Source organism: Corvus cornix, chromosome 6 (assembly GCF_000738735.6).
Source record: "Corvus cornix cornix isolate S_Up_H32 chromosome 6, ASM73873v5, whole genome shotgun sequence".
In the NCBI taxonomy this organism is placed as follows: domain Eukaryota; kingdom Metazoa; phylum Chordata; class Aves; order Passeriformes; family Corvidae; genus Corvus; species Corvus cornix.
The window spans coordinates 35,084,114-35,106,227 of record NC_046336.1 but is presented as its reverse complement, the minus strand read 5'-3'; the positions used below and the strand labels follow the sequence as shown (position 1 = coordinate 35,106,227).

The 22,114-nt window shown below is 49.5% G+C and overlaps 1 protein-coding gene across 4 annotated transcripts in view; it reads left to right on the top strand.

Moving 5' to 3' along the window:
- The window catches only part of SGMS1 (sphingomyelin synthase 1), a 90,205-nt gene extending 68,300 nt beyond the window's left edge, over positions 1 to 21,905 (top strand). For all 4 annotated transcript variants that reach the window (XM_039553857.1, XM_010408642.4, XM_010408644.3 and 1 more), the window contains 5 exons: positions 8,385 to 9,214; positions 13,240 to 13,357; positions 16,191 to 16,344; positions 17,022 to 17,188; positions 19,361 to 21,905. In XM_039553857.1, coding sequence (XP_039409791.1) covers positions 8,598 to 9,214; positions 13,240 to 13,357; positions 16,191 to 16,344; positions 17,022 to 17,188; positions 19,361 to 19,540 — 1,236 coding nt within the window. In that variant the 5' untranslated portion in view covers positions 8,385 to 8,597 and the 3' untranslated portion in view covers positions 19,541 to 21,905. The remainder of the gene's footprint in view (positions 1 to 8,384; positions 9,215 to 13,239; positions 13,358 to 16,190; positions 16,345 to 17,021; positions 17,189 to 19,360) is intronic.
- The last annotated feature ends 209 nt before the right edge of the window (positions 21,906 to 22,114 follow it).

Genomic DNA, 22,114 nt, shown 5'->3' with positions numbered 1-22,114 from the left:
AGAACTCTGTGCAAACAGAGGGATTTGGCTTCCTGTGATGGAGAGGAAAGAAAGGGACTGGAATTCAGCAAATAAACCGAGAGGGTTTTTCCTGCTTGTGGCATAACCACGAAAAGGAAGATGCCAGGACAGTTCATCTGCATTGTCAGGAGATCTGGCTCTAGCCAGACACATTCCCACCATGCAGGCTGTACACCCATTACTCGTTGGCAATCAAGATGGTTTGGGATTTTTTTCCTTTTTCTTCCCTTTCCTGTGTTTCTGATTTTTCTAGAGCAACTATGCAATAAAAGCCTTCCTCTCCATCCTGCAGATACCTGTCTTGAAGAGACTTACTTGATTTGTGGTGCAACTCTGAGCAGGTATTGCTGGAAAGAGAAGGGTTCTGTGTTCAAAAAGCCAGGCTATTTATACCAGAAGTAATCTTGAATATCTGTGGTGTTTTGTCTTTCAGACCAAGGGACACTCTGTGTCACATGAAACTAAATTAATAAAGGCAAACCCAGGGATTGTTTTGTTTTCCAAGAGGAAGGGCGTTGAAAATGAATGATGTTGATGGTGTGTCTTTTGGGTGGGCTTATGAAAAGTAACAGCTGAAATGCAGAGAACAGCACCATGGATGAATATCTATAGATATTTACATTTCAGCTCTGGAGGCTCGGAGTCTTTTTCATGTGGCTCTGATGTGTTGGGACTTCAAAAGTAGGATATTTGAAATAAAATATTTATATTGCTAATGAAATATGGAAATATTATTCTAGACTGGGTATCCTAGCATGTAAACTTAGTTTTCTTTTGCTTTAGTTACAACCCTGGCAAAGGCAGTTGGGAGGAAGCAACTGTTGTGGTCTGGCTACTGTCTCATACATGGCCAGTAACAAACCCTAATATTAAAAAAATATGTTGAATAACTGATTTAAGTCTTCAGTGAGGATCTGTTTTCTCTGTGGTTTCTGCCAGGCTTCCTTTTCCTAATCTGCATGGCTGGTTTGGCAGATTATACTGGAGTTTGCATTTCAGAGCCGCGTTACCATCAGTCACAAGACTGCTCTCGGTTTCCTTGGGCACAACTTCCCTTTCTGTCCCATGATTTTTTAAATTTTAAATTCGTGCTGCCACTTAGATTCCCAGAGGTTTCCCACAAATCTAACTTTCTGATAACAAATGGCTTTTAGGTAGTCACTGGAGGTAAAAAAACCTCCCAAAACACCTGCACTGAGTTAAAATATGGATCATAACACAAACATTTAGTGTCCCCTTATTTTCCTGCTTCCATCCTTCTGCCCTGCCTCGTAGGGAAAAAACCTTCTGCCTTTCCAGTGTTTCATCTGTTTTCCTTTGATGGCCCTTTGTTGCTTGTGTATCAGTCTGAGGAGGTTTGGATAGTCTCAGGGGGATGGCGAGCATCGCTCCGCGCTCCTCAGTACCGGAGTTGTCTGCGGGGTTGCACGGGGACACGGGGCTCTGTTTCCAGCCCTGCCCTATCTCTGGCTGACCCAGATCCCGAGGCAGCACAGGGATGTGTGTTCAGCTGTGCTGGGGACAGCGGCCAGAGCTTGCTGCTGCTTGAGCACAGAGCCCACAGACACTCAGCGCTGCTCCTGTCCAGATCCCACGTGGGCAAGGTTTGAGCACGGCACGGTGCCCGAAGGGGGTGGGTTGGTTTGGGGGTGCTGGTTGGGTTGGTTCTGCTGTAGGAAGCTGCTGAAGCATTGAAGATCCTGGTTTCTAAGCAGATTATTCATAAAAGCACAGAATGGTTTGGGTTGGAAGATCTTAAAGCTCATCTTGTTCCACCTCCTGCCATGGGCAGCGACTTCCACAGGTGCTCCAAGTTCAACCTGGCCAGGGACACTGCCAGGGACCCAGGGGCAGCCACAGCTTCTCTGGGCACCCTGTGCCAGGGCCTCCTCACCCTCACAGGGGAGAATTTTTCCCAATATCCAATCTAAACTCATGTTTGAAGATTTGTGATGTTCTGTTGGTATTTTCACACCCACCTTTGCATTTGGGGTGGGGAGCTGAAACATGGATGTTCAATAATAAGCCAATATTAGCCCCACTTTTGTTGCAGGTGTTGAATTACTTCAGGATTGAGATGTTAGGATTGTGGAATGGAGTACAAAATGGGATGGGTGCTTGGGTTACCCCTGGCATGGGCAGAAAGGCTCTGGGCCTGGTGCCTGGCTCTGCCTCCCTGACTTGGGGTGACTTCCCAGCCTGAAATAATTGCAACTTAAACCTGCCCTGCCCTCGTCCCCGCTCCATCCTTCCCATCCCCAGATCGCTGGAAGCAGCATTTCCCTCGTGGGAAAACAAAAGCCCTGCCTAGCAACTGCTCACAGGGTGAGCCCGCGGGGCAGGTGAGGCCTCCTCAGCAGGGTGCACAGGTTTCCATAACTACTGCACCAGGAAGGTGGGACAGGAAGAAAGCTGAGATGAAGGGCTTTAAATCACCGAATTATGGAATGGTTTGGGTTGGAAGGGGCCTTCAAGACTATCCAATTTCAGCTTCTGCCATGGGCAGGGATGCCTTCCACTAGGCCAGGGTGCTCCAAGCTCTGGTGGAGTCTCGTGGAGGGAAATACTCACTGGTGGTGTTCCCATCTGGAGGTGGGATCTATTTGGTTATCCAAATGTGCTCCAAGTACTTTGGGCTTTAAATCCTCCCCGCTCAACTTTGGGCTTGTGTTCTGAGCTGTTACACCCAGATCTAAGCCCGTGAGTGGATTTTCATTTCTGGGTGTTTGTTTGTTGTTTTTTTTTTAATTCTGTTAGGACAGAAAATATATGGTGAGGGGTTTTTTTTTCTTCTTGGCATCAAGTAATTTAGAAAAAACCAGGCTGCTCAGGGATTTATGTAGTATTCAGGCAGGGCTTTTCCTCTCTCTGAAGCTGTGTGAGTAGCTGTTCAGGGGATGTGGGTGTTGCTTTGCATTTTCATCCCCTCTCACTTTTTATAGCAGTAACTCCACTTGCTCCTTCTGTCCACAGGCCAGTGTTTTCCATCTGGGGCTGACCTTGGAAACCTATCTGGGAGCTCTGTGCAGCTTGTGAGCCCACCTGTGCCTCATAGTTATACTTACAGCTATTTTTTATTTGTGTATATTTGTATTTCCAGCACAAACCCAGCTTTACTGGCCCGTTTTACGCTGCCAGCAGCTTCTTGCTTGTTTGTGGTACAGAAGGGGTGATGCTGGTTTGGAGGCAGGGCTGTCCTGGAGGGAGGGAAACACTGCTTGAGAGCTTGTTAGGGCTATCCAGCACATTATTTGTGGCAGGCAGTGCCCTTTCCTTGCAAATTGGTGTGCAGAGGTGCTTGTCAAGTACAGGATGTGCAGTTATTGAGGTGTCAGAGCGTTATTGTTAGCCATGATAAAGTGCGTGGAGAGGAGGTGACTGTAGCAGTGACTCAGGCTGTGAACAGTTTTGTTTTGTGCTCTAAAAACACAGGACGAGAGCTCCCAGCTTTTATCCGGAGCACTCGGTCTCTGTGTGAGCCCTGCTCGTCAGGGAGCTTGGGGAATTCACTGGTGGGCTGGGTTATAAAGCATTAAATCTTCAATCCTGACAGCAGCTGGGTTTCTCCTGCTCATTTGTGTACACACATTATCAGTGTGAACCTCAGAGTTTTCCAAGTGACAGAATGCTGTTATGGTATCTCCCAGCTGTGCTTACAAACCTCTCTCGTTTAAACTCAACTTTTCACCGAGGGGTCATCCCAACTTTTCTGGGCTGTTCAAGAAGGATGCCGAGGGTTGCAAGTGGAACACACCCACTGCCTCTGAAAGGATTTCCTGGCTCTTGGTGAGGAGTTGCTGAAATAGCTGATTATTTGACTGATTTCTATAGTGACTGTTGCCTTGGCAGCAAAGCTGAGAGAGTAAAAGCACAAACATTAGGAGGGCATGATTCGATTTGGGAAGGCTTAGGTTTGCTTTGCTTTGGTTGGGTTTCAAAGTGCTTTAGGAGGAGTTTGGAGATGAACAAACTGGTTTGGGAGGTGGTTTTTTGCTGGTTTAGGTGGATGTGGTTTTGTCTCATCAGTGTTAATTATGACACTTAGCAGTTTCTGCTTGCAGGGAGCCCCCAGACCGGGGCCTCAGCATGGGAAACACGTGGAGCTGTTAGAGCAGGTCCAGAGGAGGCCACGGAGCTGCTCCCAGGGCTGGAGCTCCTCTGCTCTGGAGCCAGGCTGGGAGAGCTGCCGGTGCTCACCTGGAGAGGAGAAGGCTCCAGGGAGAGCTCAGAGCCCCTTGCAGGGCCTAAAGGGGCTCCAGGAGAGCTGGAGAGGGACTGGGGACAAGGGCTGGAGGGCCAGGACACAGGGAATGGCTTCCCAGTGCCAGAGAGCAGGGCTGGATGGGAGATTGGGAAGGAATCGTTCCTTGGTAGGGTGGGCAGGCCCTGGCACAGGGTGCCCAGAGCAGCTGGGGCTGCCCCTGGATCCCTGGCAGTGCCCAAGGCCAGGCTGGACATTGGGGCTTGGAGCAGCCTGGGACAGTGGGAGGTGTCCCTGCCCATGGCAGGGGTGGCACTGGATGGGCTTTGAGGTCCCTCCCAAGCCAGATCATTCCATGATTCTGTGATTCTAAGTGTGGAGGAGTAACCAGCTGATGATTTCCTGGCTGATTATCTTATTCTTTAACCAAAAGCATGGATGCTCCTTGTGCCCAGCTGCACCTCAGGAGAAGAGAACAGGCCTTGACAGTCAGGGTTGTAACAGTGCACCCCCAAATACTCGTTTAACCCTCTGGGGTGGCCGTGGCCAAGGTGCAGATGGAAGCGGTGGTGGGAATTACTCCCCATGTTTTGAGTTAGCACTTCAGTGTTAGCTGGGAACGGGGGAAGAAGGGTCCTTTAAACACGAGGAGGTGCGACCTGGAGCCCATGATGAGGTTGTGTCATCCTGCTCACTCTCGTGTGGGTATTTTGAGGTACTGGTTTTCCACAGCATCATTATCGTGGTGCAGCTGCATTGTTATGATAATCACATTGTTATTTATAATTCCTTGTGGGGTTCAGGCTCCTCAGTGAGGCAGCTCTGCTGCGGAAGGAGGGAATTTTTAGTCACCCAGCCTAAAGAACCTGTGTCAGAGCTGGGGAGCTTTGTGTGTGCCCCATCCTCGTGGGACCATGCTGAGCGTGGGGATGTGGCCTGGCTGCAGCTCACACTGGTACCCACCTTCTGTCTTCAGCTTGTGTGGAGAGGAGGAGATCTTTTGTGGAAGGGAAGGAGTCAGTGAGGGCTGTTAGTCCCCTGGAGTTTCTGCAAAGCTCACCCCATCAAGCTTTCGTGGATACACCATAGGGAATGAGGAATTTTTAATGTGACAAGCTGGAAGGTGTGAGTAAAGAAGCTTTTTTGCCTATTCCTCCCCCATTAGGCTGTGAAAAACAGGCTTGGATGATAAGTGGTGTTAAAAATTTTAGTTGGTTTCCCCCATTTTAACTCTCAGTGAAAATGACTCGTCTCCATGGCCCATGTCCTTGGCAGAGGATTACCTTTCCTCTGAGCCTTGCTCCTGTGAGTATCACTTACTCTGCTTTTACGAAAGGTGCTTGATAGTGGTTTACTCTGGTGGTGTGAGAGCAGCGGGCTAGGGTTGCACATTTTGGAACTGATTGAAGTTTTCAGCAGTGTTGCCCAAACCTGCAGTTTTACTGCGAGACACGCATTTGTTGGTTTTTGTCAGGCTGCCAGGCCAGGTATCCTGGGGTCACACCAGCATTTTGGGACTCTTGTGCCAGTATCTGAGTGCTATTTGCAGCTGGCAACAGATTTTTCCATCTGGAGCTCATCTTAGAACCTGCTGGCAACTTTGCATGGAGTGTAATCAGGGAATGGTTTAGGTTGGAAAAGCCCTCTAAGCTCATTGAGTTCAACCATTCCCCAGCTCTGCCCAGGCCACCACTGACCATGTCCCCAGGTGCCACATCTACAAATGTTATAAATGCCTCCAGGCAGGGATGGTGACTCTGCCACTGCCCTGGGCAGCCTGTTCCAGGGATGGACAACCTTTTCCGTGGAGAAGTTTTTCCCAGTATCCGATCTAATCCTTCCCTGGCAGTGGAGATGTAATTTGAAGGTTGGCTGCAGGCTCCCGAATGGTGTCTTTGGGGTCCTGAATCCTTAAAAATGTTGTCAGGAAGTTGCTCTGTCAGGAGGATAACAGTTCAGGGATTTGGGAAACTGGGATTCAGGCATTCCAGTGTTGAAGACTGACAAGGTTTAATATTGCCCCACCTCGTGGTGCCCGCAGAGTGCTCTGAGAGCCCCAAAGCCAGGCTGGGAAACAGCATGGGGAGCTGGGCCCTGCTGCAGGCCCAGAGGCCAGCTGGAGGAACAGCATTAAAGATAAAAAACTTTGGCTTCATCAACATCGTGAGGCACTGTCCTGGGAAGCAACAAGCCCACAGAGAAGTCTGTTAGCATTGTCTGCCGGGAATTTGTGCTGCCGGAGCCGGGGTTTGAGATGAGCACACGGAGACAGGCGGGTGGAGCTGAGCTGCTCCTCAGTCCGGCCTTGTTGAGCTTCTAATGTGGGCTACCATGCATAATTCAGGCCATCCCTTTTCCATGTTCAGAGCTCTGTAACTAAATACTGATTTGCTAAACACAACTTGAATAATGAAGCAATCTGTGGCTTGAAAGCCTTCCTCAGTACTGAAAGAAAAGGGAGTAAACGGAGCTGTATCCTCACTCCTGCTTTAAAACAACACAGATACTCACAAGGTAGAAGAGACATCTTCATCCCTGCTTGCTCGGTGGATTTAAATATGTGCACATTCCTGGGGTGCCCGGTAAGTGAGAGGTGGGCTGTCCAAAGTACTCCCAGTCCTTCCATCCAGAGCTTTTTCTTTCCTCAACCATCACGGTTCATTCCATGGAAAAACAGATTAAAAACTGCACCTCGTGTTTCTTGCTGAGCTTAGAGGTAACAGGTCAAAAAACAAACACATGTGCAGTGTGCTCACGTTTGCACAGGAGTAAAGCTCTGTATCTGTTCTGAGCCACTTCAACTCAAGTCGTGCCAGTAGGGTAAATTATTTTGGTTTTCCTCAGTCACAACTTTGCTCCCTTCGATGAAACACAAACACTTGGGAGCCTGTAAGAGGCTAAAAATATTCTTACAGCTGATAAAGGCTTGATCTGACTTCTGAAAATACAAAGTGGTTTTTTTCCCCTGTGCTCTTACCTTCTCACTTCGTGTTTATGATGCTGCAGCAGAGCACGTGGGCCGTGGGATGGTGGGGCTTCCACTGCTTTCATCTCCTTGCTCTGGACAGGAGCAGTTTTTGTTGGTTGGTTGAATAAATACCTCAGACCTGGGCATTTGCTGGTGGTGGTCACTGCCATTGCTGCCTTTTTTACTGCTTGTGTGTCAAAAATTTAGGAAGAGATTCCAAGCAAGTAACTTCCATGTTCTTGTAACCTTTGTGCTGGAAGCAATCAGTTTTTCTAAGCTATTTTTGTAATTCATTGGGTGGAGAAGTTTCTTACCTAGTTCCTCTTTTTTGTTTTTAAAAAAAAATCATTTTTCTCCTGTTCCTTTTTTTTTGGCTGGTAGAAAACATTTCTTTGAATTGGAGCACTATACCTTGGAAACAGTCAAATATACCTCACAGAGCTGCTGAATACCTGCAGACCTAAGTGCTTTGGTTTCTTTTCAGGCTAATCTGTTTGATAATTGATTTTCCTGCTGGTGTTTTGGCCCAGAGACTAGATCCTTGCTTATCTACACCCATTTTTTGGTGTTGATGACTATATATGACACCTGGAGGAGTTGTAGGGTGGGTTGGATGGGTCTTGGAGCAACCTGGTCTAATGGAAGGTGTCCCTGCCCATGTCGGGGGGGGAATGGGATGAGCTTTAAGGTCCTTTCCAACCCAAATCACTCTGGGATTTTGTCTTACGATTTTTGCCTTCCAGAATGAAAACCAGGTTTTGTATTCAATCACTAGTGCCTCACATTGCATTAAGATGCCAGTCTGTAAGGGGCAGAAAGGGTTTCTGCCACAAATAATACCGAAGATTTGCTCTGTAGCTCCTTAAATCCATGAGTATGATGATTGTAAGAGGACTTTGGGCGCTGCTCATGGACTAGAGCATAGAAGTAGAAAATACAACAAATACAGAGCAAGAAGGAGGCTTCCCACAGCTGCAAGGTGGTGTTAAATCTTTTAAGAAATCAGCAGCGAGCTGGGGAAGGACAGTGCTCTGTGTGTGAGGCTGGAGCTCAAATCTGCTGCTCTTTTCCCTCCGGAGTCTGTTGTCCATCCCGGGCACAGCTGGTTTTGTGCAGGAATTTTGGCTTTGGCCATGAACTGCAGGCTAAACGCCGTCCTAACGCCTGGTTTTGGGTTTTTCTCCCCCTCCCCAGGAAGAAGAATGCCAACACGGAGATGAAGTAGAGCGTCTCCTATGCTGGCCGCGGCGCCCGCACGCTGGTGTCGGCTGGGTGGGGACGGCTCTCGCCTCTGGCCAAACCCATTCCCAGGACAAGATGAAGCCAAGGAGGAGCTTCCCGCCGCTGTGCTGGAGCCGCAGTGACTGCTGCCCGCTTTAAAGCCCATGTGCCACCGTCCCTGGCGAGATGAAAGAAGTGGTGCTGTGGTCACCCGAGGAGGTGACCAGCTGGCTGATGGACAATGCCGTGCCGGAGTACTGTGAGCCCCTGAAGAGCTTCACTGGGCGGGACCTCATCAACCTGACGGAGGAGGATTTCAAGAAATCCCCTCTGTCCCGGGTGTCTTCCGACAGCGGCCAGCGGCTGCTGAACATGATCGAGGGGCTGAAGATGGCTCACCACATGGAGGCTCACAAGAACGGCCACGCCAACGGGCACATCCGCGCCGGCGACTCGGCGCGCCAGAACGGCTTCGGCGCCGCACTCAAGCTCAACGGGGTCCCCAACGGGTTCAAGAAGGAGATGATCAAGATCCCCATGCCAGAGCCGGAGCGCTCGCAGTATCCCATGGAGTGGGGCAAGACTTTCTTGGCTTTTATTTATGCACTTCTTTGTTTTGTCTTCACCACGGTGACTATCTCGGTGGTTCATGAACGAGTGCCTCCCAAGGAGGTGCAGCCTCCCCTCCCAGATGCATTTTTTGATCGCTTTGATCGGGTGCAATGGGCTTTTTCTATTTGTGAAATCAACGGCATGATCCTTGTAGGACTGTGGTTTGTTCAGTGGCTGCTCTTAAAATACAAGTAAGTAAAACCTTTTCAAAACCTGAGTGCTTCTGACAGCTTTGGGGAGGGCAGCTTTTGGACACAGTCTCAAGCTGCGCCAAGGGAAATATGGGTTGGATGTCAGGAAAAAGTTCTTTACTGAAAGAGTGATAAAGATCTGGAATTGTCTGCCCGGGGAGGTGATGGAGTCACCATCCCTGGATGTGTCTAAAAAAAGATTGGATGTGGCACTCAGTGCCATGGTTTAGTTGAGATGGTGTTAGGGCATGGGTTGGACTCGGTGATCTTGAAGGTCTCTTCCACCCTGGTGATTGCGTGATTCTGTGATGCTGGTTTGCATCCAAACAAAATGAAGCTCCTTTTGATCTTCTTATCTCGGTTTTCAAAGCCGAAATAGATATCACCCAGTGTGAGCTGCTGTGCAGAAGGCAGAAATCCAAATGTTCCCTAAGAAACTAAGCAATGCCCCTGCTTGTGTTTCCCTGCATGGTTAACTTGAAACTTTTTCATGTGTGAGAAGCCATGGATTGGGTGAAATGATGTTCTGAACTCACTGTTCGTTCAGAGGGAGCCCAGGTCATGCTGTTGTGAGGGCAGCTGTGAACCAGGATCCAAGGGAATGGCTGGAGCTGTGCCAGGGCAGGCTGAGGCTGGAGATGAGGGAAAGGTGCTTCCCCCAGAGGGTGCTGGGCACTGCCCAGGCTCCCCAGGGAATGGGCACGGCCCCGAGGCTGCCAGAGCTCCAGGAGCGTTTGGACAGCGCTGCCAGGGATGCCCAGGCTGGGGTTGTTGGGGTGTCTGTGCAGGGCCAGGGGCTGGGCTGGGTGATCCCTGTGGGACCCTTCCAGCTCAGCACATTCCATGATTTTAAACCCAAACAGCTAGAGGAGGTGGTGTGGGATTGCCCTCAAGAAGGAAGTGCAGGTTAACAGGACCATGCCAGAGATCAAACACCCTGTGGTGGAGCTGAGCAGAGCCTGTAGGTGAAGAGCAGCAGAACCCTTGGAGATGTTGAAGCAGTGAGATGTGGGTTGAGCTGATGATAACCTCCATGTGTTGGTGGTGTCACTGGCAGATGGGAAGGTCGCCCCCTGTCCCCATTTGCTTTGGTGTGTTCATTTTTATTTATGTTACAGAATCACAGAATGTTTGGGGTTGGAAGGGACCCTAAAGATCATCCCATTCCAACCCCCTGTCATGGGAAGTCCCCTTTAGAAGGGCCTTTTCTGGTGTTAGGGGAAGATGTCACTGAGCTTGGTCGGTGTATGCACTGATCACTGAATGCTTCAAAGACCAAAATCCCTCTCTTCTATCCATGAGCAGAGGGATCAAAGTCCGAGAGGCCCAAGCTGAGCTGAGCAGCAGAAAGGGAAGAGCAGGAGAGGTGCTGGCAGGAGCAGGAGCCCAGCGAGGTGGCTTTATCTGGAGGACCTCGTTCTTGTGGCTTTGGATGATGCACACCCAAGGGGTGGTGACTGCTACAGAAAGAGCTGAATCTCTTTTGTGGTGTGGTGTGGGTTATGCCCTCCCTTTGAAACTTCTTTCAGGAATAAAGGGCCAGGGCATTGGGCCAGGTGGACCTTCCTCACTTCAGCTTCCCCTGGATCCCTGGCAGTGCCCAAGGCCAGGCTGGACACTGGGGCTTGGAGCAGCCTGGGACAGTGGGAGGTGTCCCTGCCCATGGCAGGGGTGGCGCTGGATGGGCTTTGAGGTCCCTTCCAATCCAAACATTCTGTGATTCCATAATTCTAACACTGTCCATGGCGTGGGGCTGGGCTGGTGTCTCTCCAGGAGGCAGGAGCAGGTCTGGGCTGGGCACTCTGGAGTTTCCACAGGGAGCTCGAGGAAGCTGCTGAGGCAGGTTAACTTCTCTGGGAAGCATTCCCAGGTGCTGTGGGAGAAGTACAACGCCGGGATTGGCCGTGTGCTCCCTGCTGAGGTCTGCAGAGCTGGAATGGAGTTCTCTGGGCCAGGAATAAGGGTGGAGCTTGTGCTCGCTGGCTGGCTCTGAGTCTCACATGCACACAACTCCTCTGGAGAAAGGGAAATACAAAAAAAAAATCATTTTTTCTTTATATTACAGTGCAGAGCTCTCTCAGACTTTTACTAAGGTAAAATATGCCAAATCCAGCTAAATCAAGTGGTAATTTTAATTTTAAAAAGTTCAGTGCTCCATAAAATGCTGCCACTTCTTTGGTCTCTCAAAATACCATGCTGCTCAGTCTTTAATCCCTACTCCTCCATTTGCCTTTATGTTATAAGGAAAAAAGCAGGTTCATGTCTGGTTCTAAAAGCCACAAGGGTGAGATCTGAGAGGAAAATCTCTGCACAGGAAAACCCCTGCCCCACTGGAATGGTGCCCTCCACACTTAAATTTCAGTCCACGGAGCAACATTAATAATTATAATTCTTGACTCGCAGCTTTGTCCATGTTTACACGAGGAGAGGGAAGAGAAAAATCTGGAATACTGTGCTCCAGCAGTGGGCACTCCAGTGCAAAATGTGTTTGCACTGCAAGAGTTGAAGCTTTCCTGATAAATCAAAGACACTGGAGGTGCTACTGGCCTGGCACTGCAGAGTCACAGTCCTCCAAGAGCAGAGCACTCCACTTTAATAACTCTGCCAAAAGCGCTGAAAAATTTCAGAGATGGCCAATTTTGAGTTTCGAAAGAGCTCAACTTGATAGGAATATTATTTTTTTAAAAGTGAGCAGAACAGCAACAAATGAATTCCAGTGCCTGAAAGGGGAACCTCCAAGAAAGAAGGAGAGAGACTCTTTAGAAGGGCCTGGAGGGCCAGGACACAGGGAATGGCTTCCCAGTGCCAGAGGGCAGGGATGGATGGGAGATTGGGAAGGAATTGTTCCCTGGGAGGGTGGGCAGGCCCTGGCACAGGGTGCCCAGAGCAGCTGGGGCTGCCCCTGGATCCCTGGCAGTGCCCAAGGCCAGGCTGGACACTGGGGCTTGGAGCAGCCTGGGACAGTGGGAGGTGTCCCTGCCCATGGCAGGGGTGGCACTGGATGGGCTTTGAGGTCCCTTCCGATCTAGTCTGTCCTTGGATTCTGTGAATGCCAGAACCTGCAGCTTGAAATGGCTGTAACTGCAAAAAACAATGATTTAAAATGAACCCAAACCTACAGTGTCTGTAACCAGTGGAACACAAAGGGTGATTAACTGCTGTAATTGGATTTACCCCTGATTTTTGTAACCCTGGCAGTGATCTCTCCTCAGGATCTCTCCAGAGGTTGCTCCTGTCCTGGTTTAATTGTCTTTCTTTGAGGTGTTTTTACCTGTTACGCTGGTGGGGCAGGTTTGGGGCTGGCTGTCCCTCCTGAGCCCATCCTATACCCCGGGTGCTCTTTCTGGTTCTGCAGAAGCACCTCACAGTACACCAAATCTGCATCTGCCCTCTCTGTGAACATCAGCCCTCACTAATAAATATCTCTGCAGCTGTGGCTGCTGAGTGGCTTCCCTGCAAACAGCCTGTCCTGCAGCCAGAGCAGCTCTGCATTTTTATTTGGGAGCTTTCCTTGCCCATGTGAATTGCTTCCTTTATAATGCTGCTCAGGAAAGATGTGTTCTCTCACTCCTCTGGGTTGTACAGGAGACCCTTTGTAATCACTGAACTGTGTGTCAGCTGAAATAAACCTCCTCCTTTTCATCTTAGAATGAAAATTCTGTAACTTCATGCCCTGCCTCGAATAGGAAATTAGTGACAGCCACAGCTAACAGAGGGGTGTGGGGCATAAATCCCCTTTAATGTCCTCAGCACCCAATCTGCGCAGGCTTTTGTGTCCTAATCCTCAGATTTCCTGTAATCACTTCCATGGATTTGCAGTGTGAGTTGAGTTGCTCCTGTGTTCCTGGCCTGGAAGGCGTGGGAATACTTGTGGAGTAGTTCAGCATTCCCAGGTGTAAGCCAATAGTGTCACGAGTTTCCAAAGCATCAGGAGAAAACAGCTGCTGGTTTGTTTTATTTACCTTTGTGGATTCTGATTGCCTTGAGTGACCTCCTTATTTTTGCCTGTTTTTTCTCGCTGACAGGTCTATAATTAGCAGAAGATTTTTCTGTATAGTTGGCACACTATACCTGTACCGGTGTATTACCATGTATGTGACTACACTCCCAGTACCTGGAATGCATTTCAAGTGTTCTCCAAAGGTAAACTCCTTCTGGCTGCCTTGCTGTGTGTTTCCCCCTCGCCCTGCTGTTCCCAAAACTGCTTTCTCAAGAAGTGTTTCTGAGGGAGGGGATTCTGCCCCTCTGCTCTGCCCTCATGAGACCCCCCCAGAATTCTGTGCACAGTTCTGGTGCCTCCAACATAAGAAGGACATGGAACTGTTGGAGCAGGTCCAGAGGAGGCCACTGAGTTGCTGAGGGGACTGGAGCACCTCCCCTCTGGAGCCAGGCTGGGAGAGCTGGGGCTGCTCAGCCGGGAGAGGAGAAGGTTGTGTGGAGAGCTCACAGCTCCTTCCAGGGTCTGAAGGGATACAGGGAAACTGGAGAGGGACCCTGCAGCAGGAACTGGAGGGCCAGGACACAGGGAATGGGTTCCCAGTGCCAGAGGGGGCAGGATTAGATTGGGTGTTATGAAGGAATTGTTGGCTGTGAGGGTGGGCAGGCCCTGGCACAGGGTGCCCAGAGCAGCTGGGGCTGCCCCTGGATCCCTGGCAGTGTCCAAGGCCAGGCTGGACATTGGGGCTTGGAGCAGCCTGGGACAGTGGAAGGTGTCCCTGCCCTTGGCAGGGGTGGAATGGGATGAGCTTTAAGCCCAAACCAGCCCAAACCATTTGATGATTTTAATTTGAGAAAGCTGGTTTGGTGTGACAGGGACACCCTTCTGCTGCTCTCTGGCTGCCCTCTCACTGTGGGGCAGTGCAGGAATTCCCACCCTTTTCAAAGCACTGAGTTACCCAATTCCTGTGGCGTTTTCAACTCATTTGCATGATCAGCGTGTTCCTGTCCCCACTGAAGGAGTTGAAGGTGTGCAACCTGTGCCAGGTGTGAGTCACTGATTTCTAGAGAAGCACACACCTCAGTGTGTCAAATGCAGATGTGGTTCATGGTTGAAAATGGCCCAAAAAGACTTTCCTAAGGCTGTCTCCTGCCCATATTTTTGCAATTCTGTTAGCACAGGGACTTCTCACCTCCTCCCCAATCTAGCACTGCCTCTGAGAGATAAATTAGGCTTGTGAAAGCCATGGCTGAAACCAGGCTGCTGGGACAGAGGTGCTTGGGCAAGACCCTTGTGGTCAGCCTGGAAGGGTAATTCACGTGCTCAGGGTGGAGATGGGACAGGGCTGGTGCTGTTGAATCCATCTCTGGTCACCCCAGCATTGCTGGAACCCTGGTCCTCACTGCAGTTCCTGGGGCTGGCTGTGCTGTGACTCAGTTGAAGCAGGAGAAAGGGCAGAAGCGCAGCCATAAATCAGGTGTCAGGTTGTAGAACCCCTGATGTACAGGCAGTAAAATCCTGCTCGGACTTGATCCACGTGCTGTCGCTGTTTAGGTGAGGATTGGCACATCCAAAATGCTTTGGTTCCTCGGGGAAGTCCAGCCAGGGTTTGCCAAGGCAGAGCCTTTGTGGCGTTTGGAGGGATTTTGGAAAGAGAAGTGAGTGGGAGAGGAGTCAACACTGTGTTTGAGCAGTCTGCTGCTAGGAAATGAAACCAGAAAGAGCGCAGGTATTTATGGGCTGAAGTGAATAAATCTGCTGGTTTTGGGAATTTACGGCGTTGGCAAATCCTTCTCATTACTCAAGCAGAGACAAGCTGAGGGCCCTGATAAGATTAAGGATAAAGCTGGGTTTTCTTGAAAGCTCTAAATGTGCTGGTGGGAAAAGAATAACCTCTCAACACCTTATTGAGTTCTGTGTGATTGTGAAAAGTGGGCTTTGGGGAGCAGTTTAGTGTTTGTGAGCAACTGTTAGCAGGAAATGTTTAATTCCTGCAAAGAACTTGCTCAAGTCTGTCAGAAATTATTAATTTCCACTTCTTAAAGCAAGGCCAAGCTTTAAAATAAAAGCATAATGGCCAGCCTGGGGGATCTGTGTTTCCTTCTGACAGTTCAATGGTGTCCATGGATTTTCAAACACCATAAAATGAGGTGAGGATGCAGCACATGTGCGTTGATCCATTAGTCCTGCACTGGTCCCTGCTTCCCGATGGGTCCCAGAGGTCCTCCACACATCCTGGTTGTCCCATGCCATGCATTTTTTGTAGATTTGTTTTGGGCTTGGCTTAGAGCTGGGAGCAGCAAAAGTCTTGGGCAGTGCCAGCTGCCCTCGGTCACTCGGGAGAGGGAGCAGAGTGTCCTCATGGGAGGGACTTGGTTTGCTTGGATTTGGCTTTCCTTGGGCAAACCGGAGTTTTTTCAGGAATGCTCTGTGAGCCAGTGCCATGGGTTGGGGGTGGGTCAGAGCAGATCCAGTGGGTGTGGAGGGAGATCCCCGTTTGGGCTGCTGTGGATTCACAGCACAAGTCTGGCACTGTGCTCTGACAGACACCGCAGATGTTTCCGTTGGAATGGGAAGTGGAAAGAAATAATCTTGCAGACTTTTCCAAGGCCTTAGGGTTTGGAGTGAGATGCTCTTCTGTTCATCAGATCCTGTTTTGGCAGCTGGCTGTAGAGCCCGGGCAGTTCCTCCTGGTTTCTGTTGGACGATCACCAGGAGGGCCTGCGCCGTTACCAACAATGTGAACCAAGTTAAACCTCATTTACTTTAGAGTGTGCTGCCTCTTGAACAGGAGGAAAATCTCACCTGAGCACCAGCTACAAGAGGTGCAAAGCATCAAAACACTCGTGTCTCATTTCCAGTCTTTTTCCTGCTAGAAATGTGCTTCCAGCTCTTGGGAAAAGCTGTGGATTTACCTGGTGATTGATCTTGTGGATCAAAGCAGAAAGGTAGAAGAGCTGAAAGGCCAAATTGCTGCTTGAAACCATTGCTCTGAGCTGTGGTATTTTAGTGTGCTTTTGTGTTTTGCTCTTCCACCAGCTCTTTGGAGACTGGGAATCTCACCTGCGAAGGATAATGAAGTTGATTGCTGGCGGAGGCTTGTCCATCACGGGCTCCCACAACATGTGTGGGGACTACCTGTACAGCGGCCACACCGTCATCCTCACCCTCACCTACCTGTTCATCAAAGAGTGTGAGTGCCCTGCTGTTCTCCTGCTGTGTAATTCCTTCCTGGCTGAGGAGTTTCTCTTTGCTCACTGGTGAACACAGTTCGAGTTAAAATACCTGCATTTTCCACCACGACAGGAAATGGCCTCAGGCTGCACCAAAAGTTGGATACCAGGGAAAAATTCTTCACCAGAGGGGTTGTAATGGTTTGCGTTGGAAGGGACCTTAAAGCCCATGTCATCCCACTCCCTGCCATGGGCAGGGACACCTTCCACTGTCCCAGGCTGCTCCAAGCCCCAGTGTCCAGCCTGGCCTTGGGCACTGCCAGGGATCCAGGGGCAGCCCCAGCTGCTCTGGGCACCCTGTGCCAGGGCCTGCCCATCCTCCCAGGGAACAATTCCTTCCCAATATCCCATCTAAACACAAACAGGTTAATTTGACTGGCCAGGGTATATTATATCTTTCTTATAAGAAAGATTTCATAACCTTTCTAATTTCCAAGGATCTCATTACCCTGAGTACAATTTTAAGTTACACCTTAAGAGGGTGATACTTGTTTTGTGATCTCAGCATTCCTGCCCTTAATCTCAGCACAGGCATCTCTGTGTCAGCCAGGATTGCAGTCCATGACCTCTGCTAATCACAGCAGCAGTCCTGATAAGGTTCCACTTGGAAGTAACCCCTGCCTGTGCTTCTTTGCAGATTCCCCACGGCGACTCTGGTGGTACCACTGGCTCTGCTGGGCGCTCAGCATGGTGGGGATGTTCTGCATCCTCCTCGCTCATGACCACTACACTGTGGACGTGGTGGTGGCTTACTACATCACTACAAGGCTATTCTGGTGGTACCACACAATGGCCAACCAGCAAGTGAGTGCCTCCCACTCCTTGGATGCTCCTGCTGTAGTCTGGTTTGGGGGGGGGAGGAATATCCAGGCTCACCCATGTCCTGTGGAGAGTCCCTCTCTTCCCCTCGCCGTTGGGTTTGTAGGGGAGAAAGAGGCATCCTTATTTGGGTTCTTCTTGTGTCTTGACCACAAAAATATGGGAAGGTCTTCCCAAAGGCAGGCAGGGCTCTGCTTCCCCTGGGTACCCTCAGTCTTTGAAGTCCTTCTGAACTGGGGCCAGGTGGCCACATTTGTGATAGAACAACAAACCACTGAGATTCTTTTGCCTTGGGTTTTTTTGTGTGGTTGTTGAGGCCAGCTGGGGTTTTCTTATGTTCTGTGGCTTGTGCCACAGGTCTCTCGAGGAATAGTAGGAGGCCTCGCTAAAAACGGAAAGTTTTTGAAAGTGTTTCCAAGGGGTGGCAAGTTCTTCTGGCTGATGAACTGGAGCAGTCAGGGAGAAGCTGACAATGCTGAGGAAGTGAAACCTCCCCTGCTGGGCCAGGGCAGGGTCAGGCCAGAGATGAGGGAAAGGTGCTTCCCCCAGAGGGTGCTGGGCACTGCCCAGGCTCCCCAGGGAATGGGCACGGCCCCGAGGCTGCCAGAGCTCCAGGAGCGTTTGGACAGCGCTGCCAGGGATGCCCAGGCTGGGGTTGTTGGGGTGTCTGTGCAGGGCCAGGGGCTGGATCCATGATCCTTGGGGATCTCTTCCATCTGTGGGTGTTCCATGATTCTGTGAGACAAAATGCACAAGTCTTTCCTGGTGATAGCAGACAAGGGAGTTAGGAGACATTTTTAGGTCCCTAACAGCATATTGGTGTCCAAATATTTTCTATGCTCGTGGCCAAAGATCTTTTGCTCATCTGTGGCATATGCTGTTAGTTGTGTTTAACAAAGACCCACTGCGATGGTAGGAGACGAGTTAATATTGTGACAGTGCAGATTTATAGCTCCTATCACAGAACTGTCACGGAATGGCCTGGGCTGGAAGGGGCCTTAAAGATCATCAGGCTCCAGCCCCCTGAAGGCCCTGTAGCTGCCAGCTCGTTTTTGCAGTGGTTTGGTGCTGCTTGAAGCAATAGGGCACAGCCAAGCCCTGTGGTGCATTTCCACCCCAAATGCCCAATTGCAAATGAGGTGCCCTTTGGTGGTCAGTCAGCTTGGGAGGCACCGTGTTCCACAGGAGTCTGTGCCCACACTCTGCAGCTCGTGTCCCACAGCCCCAGAGGATTCTTGGGTGCTCAGAACATGTCTGCTGAGTGGCTGTGCTTCCAGGCTGGAAGAGCTGGAGTCAGGGTGGCCCTGAGTCCTGCTGAGGACTTGCTTCAGCAGAGCCCTTGGTGTGGAAACGTTCCTGTTCTGCTGCCTGATGTGACTCAGGAGGTGGCTCAACACTGCTTCCCTGAGCTGCCAGGATGTTGGGAAAGGCCAGTGCCTGGATCCTTCCTGAGCACACATTGTTGTGCTACTCTCTCCTTCCTCGTGCTGGGGCTTGTGCCCAGCCTTAAAATTAAAAGCAACAGTGGATTTATGTGACATGTGAGCTTGACATGGAGATTAAGCTCAGTGTACAAGCCCTGTGCTTGTGTATTCCCTTTGGGTGGGTGGATACAGGGATCCCTGGCTCTGGCATGGAAAATAGGCAGCAGGGGTGTTGGATAGTTCCATCGGGGCCTGCCCACTGCTTGTGTCTGAGCTGGGCCTTGCTCATGGCTGAGAGAAGCAGAGGGTGGGCAAGAGCAGTCTGGGAGCGTGTGGAGGGCAGGGCAGGGTTCTGACCTCCTCCAGATGGGTTGGGATGTGCCCTGCTCATGGCTCCACAGGCACACAGCCAGGCTCCACAAAGTGATTCCCAAGCTACCTGGAATTGCAGAGGCGCTTACAGAACAGCCGTGCTTTGGGATGGCATTTTCATTCCCAAGGGAGAGGAGACACCGGTCTTTGGGCCACTCCTTCCTTTCCTGTGGGCCCATCAAACAACTGAGGTCCTGTAGACAGGGGTGAGCAACGTTTGGTGTGTGTGGGGAGGCTGGGAGCCGTTTGGGAAGTGAGATTTTGGGAGCAGCAGGAAGCGGAACAGCAGCGATGAACGGCCGTGAGCGAATAAATGAGCTGCCCTTGGGTAATCCTCTTTTCTGTCCTTGTCTCCCTGCAGGTGCTAAAAGAAGCTTCCCAAACTAACCTCCTTGCAAGGGTCTGGTGGTACAAGCCCTTCCAGTACTTCGAGAAGAATGTCCAAGGGATTGTACCTCGCTCCTACCACTGGCCCCTGCGGTGTCCGGCGCTGGCGCGGGGCCGGCAGGTCAAGTACAGCCGCCTGGTGAGTGACACGTAACAGCGTCACCCCAGCCCGGGAAAGGACCTGTCCCAAGTGCTCACAACTCCAAGAGAAGATGCCATAAACAAAAATCCACCGCTCCCTAACCCTTTCTTTAGCAGCTCCCTGGACCTGACCTGTTCAGTTACCTGGTAAGCACTGTGATCTTTTTTTCTCTCCAAAGGATCTGCGTTGGACAACAATAAAGAGAATTTAACTTATCACGCACTGTTACACATTTCTTGTTGATAGAGTTGGGATTTGCATTTGCCCATCACCATGTTCCTTTGTATATGATGCGACAACATAAATGAAAAGCTTTTATATCATAAGTTCTGGTCTTTCCAGTCACGTCTGGGAACAAAGCATATTATTTTCTTGGGAAAACATACTTTTCATATCTCTTGCCCCAAAGATTGGGCTGTAAGCCATTTTCTAGCAAATGACTATATGAAGGTTTCTAAATACCTGCCTTGGGTGAAATCAAGAAATCTTTCTACCTGTTGCACCGCGCTACGAATAAGATGATAGACACAGAAAGGTTTGGTAAATCCTGATTTTGTAGAATCTGCAGTGACTGACTGTGTCAAAGAAGTGCAAAAAAAAGAAAAGAAAACAAGCAAACAAGAAAAAAAACCACAAAAAAAAAAAAGAGATAAAAAAATGTAAAGTGATTTTCTAAGTATTTCCTAACTTTATTTTTCAAAATGTGTATGAAAAAAAATTAAATTTAAAAAAGATTTTTACATGTCAGAGAACAGAGAGTTAAAAAATTTAAAGAAAATGCTTCTTGGGAGAGAGAGAGATTTGTCTATGTTTCTAGTGCCTTTCTTGTCTTGATTGTATGGTCAGTAGGCAGTCTTAAATGTTTTTATTTAAAATAAAGTATTCCATGAAAGCAGAATTATATATACTGTATAATTACTAATTTTTGCATTTATAGCTAAATTAAACTGGAAATTTACTTATAATGTTGAAATTGCCACGTGTAGGGAAAAACCTCCCACCCCACCAAATAAAAAGGGTCCGACCTTGCTCACACATTGCGGGCAGGTCAAGCTAAAAAAGTATCTCTTTATTGTCTACTTCGTAGCTGGATTTTAAAAAGCAAAACAGCCATGAATTCCTGTTTTTTAAGAATTTTACAAATGATCACTGAGTGAACTACGAATGGTTTCTCCATCCCCTATCGAAGTGTTGTTGAAAAACAACAAAGATAATCTATTTCTTTAAAATATTTGTGCAGAAACTGCATGTAATTCTAAGTTTTCACTCCTACCATACATACTGTATGTTTGGGGAAGTCTCCTATCCTAAACTTGCCAATGTGCAGAACAAAAAATAGTTTTTTTAAAAAAGAATGAAGAAGAGAAAAATATATATAAAAATATATATATATCCATTCTGTATTTTACGTGAAGCAGAGTTATCTTCTGTAGGTTTTTCGTGTATTCACAAGGTGATATTTGTATTGTAAAACAGCAATGGTGAAGGAAAATAAAAAAGGCTTTTGAAAAATGTAGTTTCCTTTATCTTCTTAATATTCAGTTGAAATTTAAAGCTGGGTTTATTCTTGCAAACCTTGCCTTTAAGTTGATGTTATTGCACTGTAGGGCCATCCGATGTGGACTGTATGGAAACTGCATTGATGTGGAATTGCTGTTGGGCAAAACAGTGCCTTATCTGAAATAAATGCTATGCAATCGATGAGCGCGAGCGGGTGGGAGGAGCCTTCCTGGGAGCCATCTCCAGGCCTTGAAAAATCTACCCCGAACTGCTGGGATGCAGCACAGGGCAGGGTGGGCATCCCTTCCCCCGGGAACTGCCACTCCTGGCCCCTGGACAGCAGAAGAGAAAAGAGAAGCTAATTTCTGTGTGTCCGTGGTGGTGAAAGTGTCATTTCTTCCTTCTTTTCTGATTTTTGGGGATGCTTTGTCTCCACTTCTCTTCCCTGTTCCTCAGCCTGGGCCAAAACCTGCCTCGGAGAGCTGGCAGGGTGTTGCTTGGGATGCTGAACCAAGAGCAGCCCATTCCTTATCAGTTCTCTGTCTCCCGGGGAGGGAGGGAGGGAGGGACGCGAGGAGGGAGGGGGCTCCTGGCCAAACCCTTTGCAACAGCGTTTGCAGAGCCGGGTGGGAATTCAGGGCTCAGCTCTGCCTTCAGTTCACAGCTTTGCCTTGGCAACGTCGGGGTTAAAAGTCGGTTTTTAAACAGCCCAGCCTCACCCCGAGCTGACTTTTGAGCTGATTTTTGAGAGAGTTCACGCTCCCAGAGTAAGCCGAGGAGTAGATTTTTCAAGACCTGGCATCACGCACATCCGAACCATTGACATAAGTAAATGTATGGATATATATGCACATGACATTAAATGGAATCTGCTGAATCCTGCCTTGTGGTGTCTGACTTCTGCACGGCTCTGGTTCCACACGGCCCCACCTGTGCCACAGCGGGGCTGCTGCCTCGGGAAGGGAGCCTGGGAATGGGGCACAGGGGGCTCAGGGCTGCTGGCTCCGGAGGAGGGGCCCGGGGATGGATTTGGGACAGAACTGCTGTGCATTGGCTCAATCCAGGCCGTGGAGTTTGTGCTGCCTT